Source organism: Chelmon rostratus, chromosome 15 (assembly GCF_017976325.1).
Source record: "Chelmon rostratus isolate fCheRos1 chromosome 15, fCheRos1.pri, whole genome shotgun sequence".
In the NCBI taxonomy this organism is placed as follows: Eukaryota; Metazoa; Chordata; class Actinopteri; order Chaetodontiformes; family Chaetodontidae; genus Chelmon; species Chelmon rostratus.
The window spans coordinates 14,502,005-14,514,156 of NC_055672.1; the positions used below are offsets into that span (position 1 = coordinate 14,502,005).

A 12,152-nucleotide genomic window follows, 5' to 3' on the forward strand; every position below is an offset into this window, starting at 1 on the left:
GTCCTTTCGCTGGCACTGTACCACCTCTTGCTTTGAAAGCCACAGAGAGAGTGCCACGAATGATTGGTGCTGCTGCTCCTCGTTGTTGGAGATGGGGCTGGAGAGCTGCAGAGCAACTCTGATCACACGCTCTGTTTTGGAACTGAGCTCTGGCCTGTTGTCTCTTTGTGCGCCGTAAAGTTCAGTAGGCTTCCGTTCGTCATGTGGAAGAGAGAAGGGTGCTCTGTGCGTGTGGAAAGGGTGGTGGTGGCGGTGGTGGTGTTCACTTTTGCAGGATCAGAGGAGTCACACATTCATGCAGGCTTCTTCTATTTTTAATCAGCCCAGTTTGATGTCTATTCTTGAGCCACTCCCTAATAGTTAGTGAGAAAATGAGTCTTCCTTTCTGGAGCAGTGTCTCTCTTGGCTCCAGGCAGCGTATAAAGAGTGACACAAAGGATCTTCTGTGTCACTTGGCTGTGATGCAGCAGGGTAGAACGCGCCACACAGGCTGCATGGAGTCAGACTCTCCTCCACCCATCTGGTTTGGAGGGGCGCTGCTCTGCTCCCTCATGTTTTCTTGTTTTGAAACAACCAGGGAGGAAGCATGTGTCCATGCATGCGTTTTTATCTGCTTTGTCGAGTGGCACATGAATCTCAAAGATACCAGCAAAACACACAAAAAGACAAAACAGCCACCATATATGTCATCATCACACCTGAAACCTGAAAGCAGTGCAGCGTGTGGCCTGTTCAGCTATTTATCAGGACTCTGTTGACCTCACTGCTGGTTTTCCACACAGGTAAGCGTTATTTCCACTAATAGCACCACCTATTGGCAGGAAAATGCCCCCATTCTGTCTTGGTGCATGCAGCACATACGCCACATGTTCAGTAATGACTGTTTACGGTCACCAGAATCAACTGTAATGTGTATATGATAACAGATTAGAGACACCACTGCTTCACTGTGGGCTGTCCTCATTTACTGTGAGCCTCCCAGTATTCCCCTGCAGTGCTAGCCTAATTAGCCAACCACAAGAAGACTATAACTACATCATTTTAATTATTTTTGGTTAACATTTAAGGAGGAGAGAGCACCAGAGAGACTGAAAAATAGATTTTAAAGGATCTGACTGAGAGCTATGGGTGGCCGTGGGGGGTGAAATGTTGACACAGAATAGCGGAGCTCCCCTCTGCTCCTCTAATCTCTCCAATAACCCCTCTGGGTCCTGTCCCTGCCACACTGAGGGGACATGGACTTAATACCAGCTGTGAGTCAGATTAATTAGCAGAACATATCCTGGTCAAAGCCAAAGGAGACCTCGATAGTAGCCTGATTCTCATTGTAACAGTCCAGCTGCCTCAGACAGAAGTGAGAGGGCAGAGGAGGGCCACGGGGAGTGATTATCTTATATGAGCCACTGTAGTAATTTATAGTATCTGAACACAAAAAAGGGGCAATTAATTTTACTCTATTCCTCTTGTGCTAGGCTGTATCATCAATTCAGGCCAACAGGGATTCAAGGGTCAGATTGCCAAACTATGATTTAGCCGTATAACACCTCTATCTTTCTCCATCGTGTGCGTGTTTCAAACATTTCGCAATCACAGTTCAGACATTTGTTTGTACATGAACTATATGTTCTCAGATGAGCAAACAGTTGCTCACGTATTTAAATGGTGAGTCAGTGCGAATGAACTCTATACACAAAGCTACATAATCTGCTGAAAATGGGTTCATGCAGAGATACTTGTTTCTGTTATAATAAAACAACCTAACCATTAAATTCAGAAATATTCATGGATCTGAGGCTCTGTTCCATCACAGATGTTCCTGCCTTACAGTATCAGCAGATTTCAGGCAAGCAGGTTAGCTTGGCACTCCTGGATCCCCATAGAGAAATACAAGGATGAGCATGAGGAGCATCTTATTAATGCATAATCAAAACTGGCTCATTGTAGTTTTCTATAAAGCGATGATTATTTAATGGGACCGTCGGTGTAAACCCCGCCCGTCAACTTCAGCATTAACATTTTTATTTGGTCTGAGCGTTGGAGGCCACCCTGCTCATTACACTACGGCTCCACTGTGTAAACAGAGAGCAGCATGAAAGGCTGTGAGGGGCCCCTGCATGCCTGTGGGAGTATGGGGCGTACTTCATGGTTTATGCTTGAAAAAGAGCTGTAATCTTCCGGCTAATCTGGGGCTTGGAGTGGAATTCCCCTCGCATGCAGGGCAAAAGCTTTCAGCAGAGCTGGCATACACTATGTTGGCTTCAAACTGGGTAAACTGCATAAACATATGGATTCAGAATTTTAATCCCAAATGTATTTTTCCACCTCTCTCAATGCAGTAAATTCTAATAATGCAGTAACAACATTGGAGTCATAATATAAATAAATATTCAGTTCCGAGATAACCATTTTCAGATTATTTATCTGACAAGAAACTAAACATTTACAGTTGAACACTTCTTTTTTGGTCTTTAAACAACTAGTGCCCCCTAGTGTTCCAATTGAGCAGTGACTGAATGAATGTACCTCACTCACAATTAGAAGAAATCACGTCAATTATGATGAGATCCACTCTGAAATGAACATATGGCTGTCAGTAGAGGCTCATTTCTGTGGGAAGGTCCCAGGACGTAGGTGTGTTGAACAATTTCCATCTACCATGTGACTGTATTATCCTGATGTTATAACCCACTACACTGATTGTTTAAACATGCACCACAGAAAAACAGCAGTGCTCAAGAGCAAAAGCACAGTCAGTCTCATGTTTGTAGTTTCTTGCAGTTTCCTGAGCTATAAACTCTGGACTTCCACTGTGTTTTCCATTAAATACAAAGAAAAATAAATTCCAAACATTTGTAAGGCTAAGTCCTCAAACATCTAGATGGCCGGCTTGGTTCAGTCCCTTGTCTCTGTTTGTGACTTTAAGATGTGTATCTCTACCATCTTAAACAACTGATTTCATCAAAGATGAGCAGTCTGCATCTGTGCTTGCACACATATGCCACCTACCTTTACAGCCCTACAATTACATTTGGTTTATAGAGCATGAAAAAAAATTCTTTTCACCATGGGTTCAGCATTTTTTTCTGTTTTAACTTCAAACATCAGGACAGAGTTTAGTGATGCATTAGAATTTTTTTCCTTATAAAAATGTTTTTAAAAAGTGCAAAAACAAAGATACACTGAATATTCCACACACGACAGTACAGACTTTACAATTTCTATTTCACAATCTCACTTTGCATGTGGTAATACTAACTGCTGATTGGGACAAATTTCACTACACACACTCAGACTTTTCTTCGGATGTGCAAGATGCGGATGTCTGGACTACTAAACTCTGGGTCTTGCTTGTCTGAAGGGATTTCCTCACAGCTGAAGTTCTGCTGCAGCAGCTAAAAGATAACACAATGATTCACTGAGAGGTGATGCCTTCTTCACATTTATTTGTTGAACTATATACAAATGGGAAACACAGTTGGTTCTCACCTCAAAAAACTGCTTTTCCACTTTCGGGTTGACGCCCTCGGTGCGTTGCTCATAGCAGCAAATAATGCAGGTCTCTGGTCCAGAGAGCAGCTTCAAGCTCTCCACCAGTGGAACAACAGACTGTGTGGACAGAAATAATAAGTCTGTTTGTGGTCTCTTTAGCAATGGTGGTGATACAGTGCAATCATGCAAAGGGTCTTCTTTAGATTGAAAGGTCTAAGTAGAGAACTTCAACAAATTACCTGCTCATAATAGATGCAATCTGCCATTAGGACATAATCTGGGGGAGGCATGAACTCAGACACATCTTCACCCCTTTAAAGAGAGGAGAAATCAAACAGTTAGCATTTGGATATGTGTCCTAATATTTTGAACATTCATCTTGGATACATGACTTAAATCCAATCCAAGAAAATATTAAATAGAAATACAAGTACAAACCATTTCAGTACCTTGACAGTAACTGATCCACTTGTGATGAGTGCCTGGTTGTCCTGGATGTTCACCCTCAAGAGGGTCTGCAAGTCCTCCAGGTCAGTCACAGTAACTTGAGCTCTGTGGGATTTAATAAACAATATAGCAAACCATCTTTCTGGCTTTCCATTAAGATATTACTTTTAAACCAATAACAGGATGCCAATGATGTCCACACACTGCAAAACAAGGGAGTACAAGCAACTAGCTGGTGGTTAAACTGGAACACATTGGTGATACATACATACATACATACATGATACATATATTAAGATGTAAAGTACAACACGTGGACACACAAACTAACCAGTTATCCAGCTCACCCCAGTGTTGCTGCCATCAGACCAACAACTCCTGTCCCAGCTCCCAGCTCCACCGCCCTCCTGCCAGCCCACACGTTCACTCCCGAGGACGGATCATAAAACTGCTTCGTTTCTAAATATTTTGCTAGAACGATGGCTGCGTCCCAAACAACACAGCCAACGTCTCCCATGTAGCACTGTTTCACTTTCAAGGCACAGCCGTCTTTTTTCTCAATTTCTCTCACGAAATAGTGGCTATCATTCGCGTCGGCTGCCATATTGGCCGCAGCAGGAACGAGAAGAGGACTTCCGGTCTGATTTTTTCAGAATAAAAGACTGTGCATTGAGCAGAAAACTTCATTTCTGGGCAAGAGCAAATTATATTGAAAGGCATCTATTCATAATACTCTCAGTGGTAATATTTGTTCTGGTAAACGTAGAATGTAGATTTATGTATTGTTCCTCTTCACCCTTCAGTTCCTCTTCTTGACGAAACTACTTCTGTGTTAAATTTCTGCTTGTCACTTGACAGATGCAAATAAAGGAGCAAAGTAATGAGCCGTGTCATTCCAGTAACAATCTGTCAGGGGTAACCTACATGCGCCATAGACAAAGCAATTAATCATTCAATCAATATAGACACCGTCTATCGTCCAGCAGATGTTTTCCTGCTAAAAACAATTATTTTCGTACAGTATAAACGACCACGACTATTAAACCAACCAAATTGGCATATAAATAAATATGGCATAGAATGTAAATCACGTGCGCAGATGCTAGCCGCTCCTGCAAAGATGGTGTGACATATGGTCACGCGCGAATAACGTTCGGCATGGCGGTTGTCAGCAGCTAGCTGTGCTAGCATGTTTGCTGAATTTTACAGATGCAACTGCAAGTAAGTTCGGTAATATAGGTCTATTAACCGGCATTTGCGAGGATTTAAAATGTTTCGCAGCAGCACAGAGGAGGTAACAACCGGCGGTGACACCCCAGAATGTGGCCAACCCCGGAGGCTGTCCTCAGTGGACAGTAGCGGGCTAAGTGAAACTACCTCGTACTGTCCCGTATCAGCTCCCTCCGCTTCCTCCCAACAAAGTGTAGATGAGGGCAGTACGTGCTCCACCCATGGTCCATCACTCCCCCGAATGTCTTCAGGTAATTTTATGGATAGCCAGAGCAGTTTAAGATAACACTACTATCTCTGGCTGTGTCCAGCAGGCGTGGGGGGCACACAAAGTGAAGTCAGAGAGAGTAAACTAAAATACAATAACAATGATACATCCGCTGTTAAATTCTCTGAATGTGTTTTTAAAGGGGATCACAGCAGGACTGTGGGGTCACATTTGTAAGGCTAAACACTGTGTGTCTGGCCTGGGCTCTGCAGTAATAGTATGACACACATACTATCCTCATATTTTGTCTTGACATAGGTCAGCTCCATCACAGCTTCCGGTTAGGCAGAACAAATCCATCACTCCTTGCATGTACCTCAGACAGCGCCTCCCTCCGCAGCCACGGAGGAACACCAAGACTCAGGAGGTCTCTGGGGTCTGCTGGGGCCACAGGCTCACACCCTACACGGACACCGCTGACTGATCACACAGGTACTTCTGCCCCAAATGTCTCTCTGGGTGTCAGCATGGCTGAAGCTATGTTACCAATTCTGATTTCTCTGTTTTTGCAGCAACAAGTTGCTCCTCTGCGACCACGACCTCTGGTGCCTCTGTGATTGTGGTGCTGGTTGAAGGGCGTGGTTTGGCCAGGGGAGAGATTGGCATGGCCAGTCTCAACTTGAAATGTCCTGAGCTTGTACTCTCTCAGTTTGCAGACACTGGGACATATGCAAAGGTAACCTATGCATTATCTAAAGCTGTGAACTAAATGCTTGTTAATCATAGCTGCACACCAAAGTACAGGGAACTTGTGTCTCGTTCATATATTATTCTTCTGAAGGTCATAACCAAGATTCACATCTTGGTGCCTCTGGAAATACTCATGCCAGACACAGCCAGCGAGAAGGGAAAAGGGACAAAACTGTTCAACCTCATCACAGAGAACTTCCCGGTACCAGTGCAGTAGAATTAAACATGCATTTTTAATGCATTTCATTCAAACTATTCAAGCAGAAAGTAGCTAACTCCTTCACCCTTACTTAGCACTGTGTTAACTATGTATGGTGTATGTCTCCTATCGCACATTGTGTTCTTGTTAACTGTTAGTGTGAGGTAATATGTGCGTTTTACTATGATTTTTTTTTTTTTGTCAGGGAGTAGCTTTCACTGCTATCCAAAGGAAGTATTTTAACGAGAGAAAGGGACTAGAGTACATTCAGCAGCTGTGTGCTCCAGAATTTGCCACCGTCTTCATGGAAGTGCAAGCTAAGTATGCCATTGAGTACAATAATGTGTGGAAATAGATCAGAGTGTAGCGCTATAAACATTTTTATTGCCGAATGTCATGATTTGTTCAGGTATTATTGCCTAGCAGCAGCAGCTGCTTTGCTGAAATATTTAGAGTTCATCCAGAACTCTGTCTACGCTGCCAAGTCTCTCAAAGTGAGCTTTAAAGGGAGCGAACAGACGGCAATGATTGACTCAACATCTGCTTCTAATTTGGAGCTGGTGGTCAATAATAGAGACCACAGGTAAGAGGGCCAGACTATGACAGCATTATCTTTGTTCGTGTAGCGCTTGTATAATCACACAAGTGTTCATTCTCTTCTTACCTGTGTACAGGAGCGAGCATAGTCTTTTAGGGGTGCTAAACCACACTAAAACACCAGGTGGTGCTAGAAGGTTGCGCGCCAACATTCTGGAGCCTCTGGTTGATGTGGACACCATCAACATACGCTTGGATACCATTCAAGAGCTGCTGCAGGACGAGGAGCTCTTCTTTGGCCTGAAGAATGGTCAGGAACAAGCACAAAGTGTTTCTATTGACAAATTAACATTGTGCAATCATTGAGTGTAACACAGTATTTGAGTATCTGTTCTTTTGCACTTTTTAGCCATAGGTCACTTCCTTGACACTGACCAGCTGCTCTCTATTCTTGTCCAGATCCCAAAGCAGGAAACCGTACGTACACTAGTTTCGTCACCCATTATACTTTAAGATGAATCCATTGCAATCGAATGTGTTGTCATGAATCAAATTCATGTATGTTTTTCGAAATGCTTACAGTAAATGCCAAAATTTGCTCACTTGTGAAGTTTTGGTCTGTCTTTCACTTTTTGTGCACTTTTATATATAATTGCTATATTTCCACAGGTTCAGGTCGCTGAAGCAAAAATTACACATGTCATTCAGCTGAAACACATGTTGGATTTGGTGCCACGATTAAGGGTTTGTCAGTTCATATACGTGAAATTAGTTCAAAATCATCCTACAGCAGTGGATAGAATGAGGAAAATGCTTATTTACGCCACAAAAACCATAATTAGTATGCAAATAGTAAATCCTTTAAGCATTACATTTATGAACAGATGGTTTTGAAGAACTGCAACACAGCTCTACTGAAGGCATACAGCACCTCACTGGATGACAACAGGTACTAAGCCTTGTGTCTATCATACATAAATGTACTATCATGGGCTGTCTACAGACTTCTTGCACTGTATATATTGTATGTATTGTGTCCACCTCAGGTTTGACATGATCCTCGAGCAGATAAAGACCGTGATTAATGATGACACCACCTACCTGAAGGGGAGCCTAAACATGCGCACTCAGAAATGTTATGCTGTCCGCCCCAACATCAATGAGTTCCTCGACATTGCGCGCAGAGTGTACACTGAGATAGTGGATGACATTGCAGGTGTTTGTTCTGTTTGTTCAGTTAATTTTTTTTGTTTATGATGTTTGCATGAGGTATTCATTCCATGAAGCTGATGGAATGGCATTGTGTTGCACAGGGCTAGTGAACCAGATGGGGGAGAAATATGGTTTGCCATTGCGCACCAGCTTCAGCACAGCTCGAGGTTTCTTCATCCAGATGAAGCTTGAAGGGGTGGTCTTGCCTGAAGGGAAACTCCCCTCAGAGTTTGTTAAGGTATAGCCGATGAAAGGCAGGGGTGGTGAGAACATTGAGAGCTCATGACTAATTAAGAACAGAAAAAAGGATAACTCTACATCAGATGTGAACATTAAATTGCCGCCAAATGGACCATAAACTTTGATTCACTGAATGAACGTAAAAACTGGGCTTCAACATCCACCCCCTCAGGCAACCAAGCACAAGAACAACTATGGCTTCACCACTGCGGACCTGATGAAGATGAATGACCGCTGTGATGAGGCCCTGAGGGAGATCTTTCACATGTCTTATGTGTGAGGAGGTCAACATCCTATGACTTACACACATGCACAGTAATGTACTGTATGCACTTAATTTTACTGTACTGAATACTCAAAGGACGTTTACTTTGTACAAGGGCTGTCCTTGACCAAAAAAGTAATGGGTAATTATGGGATTTCTTTGAGAAATTACTTTATTTAATGTGTCAGTTTGTTTCTGGAATTCTTTTTATTCCATAGATTAATATCATTATGGAGAAATGTGCCTAAACTCAAAGCTTACCTTCAAATATGGTTTTGAAGACAAATATGTGACAATTATTTTGCTGTAATGACTTATTCCCCAGATAAGAAACCACAAAAATATTTCTTATAGTTTTTCTTAGCAGAGAAAAACCTTAACAACCAATTAGTCAACTCATTCATTAAAGTAGGGCACTGCAAGTTTTCACATTTCTCTCAGTTTTCATTTCATCAACTGATTTAATGTATTTTGTACTGGTTGGTGTCCACTAGAGGGTGCTGTTTGTTAGATATTATTTTCTTTCAGTGCTTTGCCCCTGCAGCATCTTAACCAGTCTCCATACAGGGTTATATGTAAACTACTGAAGACTATCCACCAGCACATCCACTGCCTTTACAAGCTCTCCGATGCTGTATCCATGCTGGACATGTTGCTGTCACTGGCCAATGCATGCACCATCTCAGACTATGGTAAGTATGAATGTTGATTTTGAATCTGATTTCAATCAAACTGTCAGAGTAATCTGGAAGAAGTCTGATGTTGTTTGAGGGAGTGCTGCATGCACCTAAGGCAGCACCAAGCCTGCATCACACATGACAGCCAAAAACTGCTCCACTGAGCTGGCAGCTCTGCTTGCCTCACTTTTTTGCAAGGGTTGTGGACAGCACCAACCAGGTCAGCCACGTGGGTGGTGGCTCTCAGCTGTCTGGAAGCGTATCTCCATAGACATGTGCTGAGTGCCGGCCCCCTTCTATCCCATCCAGCTTGTACTCAGATTACCCTTGTTACATAAGTGTGCACTGGCGTGCTTTATTTACCGAGACAAGTCTCCCCAGCAGAGGAGCTTGCTGTCTGTAACCACAGCACACGCCTCCCCAGGAATCTATGTTTTATTCACATATGACACACCTTTTGGTTAACCAACCAGCAATTAATTCCATAAGAATTGAATTATATTAATGAAATCACATGTCTGTGTTTTGATAATGAAATGTACATAGCATAGGTAATCACTGATCCACAGTTAACTGGCTATACAGGTTTGTAACAATCAACAAACAGTGCCAAATTCTAACTCAGTGTAGCTGTATTTGAATGCATCATCCCATGGAAATGCCTCAGAGTTATTATATAAACAAAATGCCAACAAATTGAGGCATTTTGATTGTTGCTTTTTTCTGCTGTGTCTGCTAGTGCGCCCAGAGTTCACAGACACATTGGCCATCAAGCAGGGTCGTCACCCCATTCTGGAGCGAATGGCTGGACAGCAGTCTGTATCGAACAATAGCTACATCTCCGAGGGCAGCAACTTTGTCATCATCACTGGACCCAACATGAGCGGCAAATCCACCTACCTCAAACAGGTGGCGTTGTGTCAGATCATGGCTCAGATAGGTCAGCAGCAAAACCTTTCAGCTGCACAGTGCTGTGCTTTGATATGACTTGATTTTTGTGAGCAAAGCCCTTGCATTACTGTTCCAGGCTCTTTTGTTCCTGCTGAGTACGCCTCGTTTCGTGTCGCTGATCAGATTTTCACCAGAATTGGTGTGGATGATGATTTTGAAACCAACTCTTCCACCTTCATGTTGGAAATGAAGGAGGTATGTACATTACGGCTGCTCACATTCTTGAATTACACTTACGAGGGGAAGAAAAGTCATTAAATAATCATTGACTGCCTATTTTCTCCCCAAAGATCTCTTACATCATCCACAACGTAAGTGACAGGTCCCTGATCATCATAGATGAGTTGGGGCGTGGTACCAGTGCTGAGGAGGGCATCGGCATCTGTCACTCTGTTTGTGAGTTCCTGCTTAGCCTCAAGGTAGAGTGTGGCCCAATATAGTCCTGCACTGCCACTCCTTTTTTATGAAATGAAAAGCAGATGAATAAGATTCCTTTGCTCTTAATTAATAATTTAACTTGTTATTGTCTGTTGTGGGACACCTCTTAGGTCAGCAGTAAAACAGAAAAATAGATACAAGAAGAGTGCATGTTTTGCAGTGTCTTAATCTTTAATGTGTGCTGTTTCCCTGCTTTTTGCAGGCATTCACCCTGTTTGCCACACACTTTCTTGAGCTGTGCCAGCTCGAGTCTCTTTATCCCAATGTGGAGAACCAGCACATGGAGGTTCAGCACACACGCAGTGGTGAGACCGGTGCTGAGAGTGTGGTGTATACATACTTGCTGAGTCGAGGATGTGCTGAAGAAAGACACTATGGTACAGAGTCAGTGAAATCTAAGTACAATCCTGTTGGAATTGATCATGAAAATGCTTACAAAGCTTGTTTTTTTCTCTTGTAGGTCTGAGAGCAGCAGAAATGACTGCACTTCCTTCAAACATAATCCAAGAGGCAAAGACAATTGCCTCCAGAGTCAGCCAGCAGCTTTTGGTATGGTTCATTACCATCAGATTTGTCCTACTCATAATGTCCTACTGTCTCTGATGACTGGTGCTAGTGCTTTTACAGCATGTGCCACATTGTGTGCAACAGTAAAACAGGTTTTCATTTACAAGAAACAAATATTTGAGCCTTAGAAAGTCAAATGCTGTGCTGTGGCCTCATGACAGAGACCACAAATACTGTTGTGTACCATGAATAATCCTGGTTTATATGAGAGAAGTGCTTGATAAATAGACAAAATGGTGTGGTTTATTGTTGTTCTAGGCCAAACATCGCAGTGATCCAGAAACACAGAGGCAGAGAGCTGTGTACCACCTGGCCACCCGCCTCCTGCAGACTGCCAGGAACTCCAGACTGGACCCCGACAGCTTGCGTATGTATCTGAAGGGCCTGAGGAAGCAGTTTGAGGCAGAGCTGCTGGCAGCAGGACAGCCGACATCCACTGCCACAGAGGAGGAATGACTGACTCAGCCTTACCGTGGGGAGGGGCAGTGATACACCGATCAGTGCCAGATGATCATTACTGGGCATATTGTGTTTATAAGTTACCTTATTTGATAAATCATTGAATTATTTGAATTCCAGTGTCCATGGGTTTCTTTTTAACCATGCTACCAAAAACTACATAACTACATGATAAATTTTGCAATGTCATGGAAAATGTAGCAAAATGTGTGTTAAATTCCCGAAGCAATACTGTGCTGATGCCATACAAAATTAAAAGAAATGTGATGAGGTCACTAGACACCATAAATAAACTGGAAGTCCCCGTCGAAATATTAAGTAGTAGAAATATGAAAGTACTTTTTGTACTCGCGTGTCTTCTGGACTTGGAAGTGCAGTGACCACTCCCCTCTCTGCTCTTGTTGCTTGTTAGTTTTATGTAACAAGGCTGTCTCTAAAAGGCGGAGCTATCCCTTGTCTTGCCTTACGTACTTACGGCTCTCG

General features: G+C 42.9%; 2 protein-coding genes across 2 annotated transcripts; one reads left to right on the forward strand and one right to left on the reverse strand.

Annotated features, from left to right (window-relative positions):
• Positions 1–3,069: 3,069 nt before the first annotated feature.
• Positions 3,070–4,546, reverse strand: vcpkmt (valosin containing protein lysine (K) methyltransferase). The gene is made up of 5 exons (XM_041954243.1): positions 4,284–4,546; positions 3,928–4,041; positions 3,729–3,801; positions 3,487–3,606; positions 3,070–3,392 (listed from the first exon to the last, which is right to left on the reverse strand). The coding sequence occupies exons 1-5, from the start codon at positions 4,538–4,540 to the stop codon at positions 3,288–3,290; spliced, it is 669 nt and encodes a 222-aa protein (XP_041810177.1). The 5' UTR covers positions 4,541–4,546; the 3' UTR covers positions 3,070–3,287.
• A 660-nt stretch (positions 4,547–5,206) lies between these two features.
• Positions 5,207–11,666, forward strand: msh4 (mutS homolog 4). Its single transcript, XM_041954047.1, has 20 exons — positions 5,207–5,417; positions 5,693–5,866; positions 5,947–6,110; positions 6,216–6,326; positions 6,529–6,644; positions 6,733–6,906; positions 6,998–7,170; positions 7,270–7,337; positions 7,530–7,604; positions 7,745–7,809; positions 7,907–8,076; positions 8,174–8,310; positions 8,485–8,588; positions 9,145–9,269; positions 9,994–10,194; positions 10,282–10,400; positions 10,496–10,624; positions 10,846–11,020; positions 11,104–11,192; positions 11,469–11,666. The coding sequence occupies exons 1-20, from the start codon at positions 5,207–5,209 to the stop codon at positions 11,664–11,666; spliced, it is 2,778 nt and encodes a 925-aa protein (XP_041809981.1).
• The last annotated feature ends 486 nt before the right edge of the window (positions 11,667–12,152 follow it).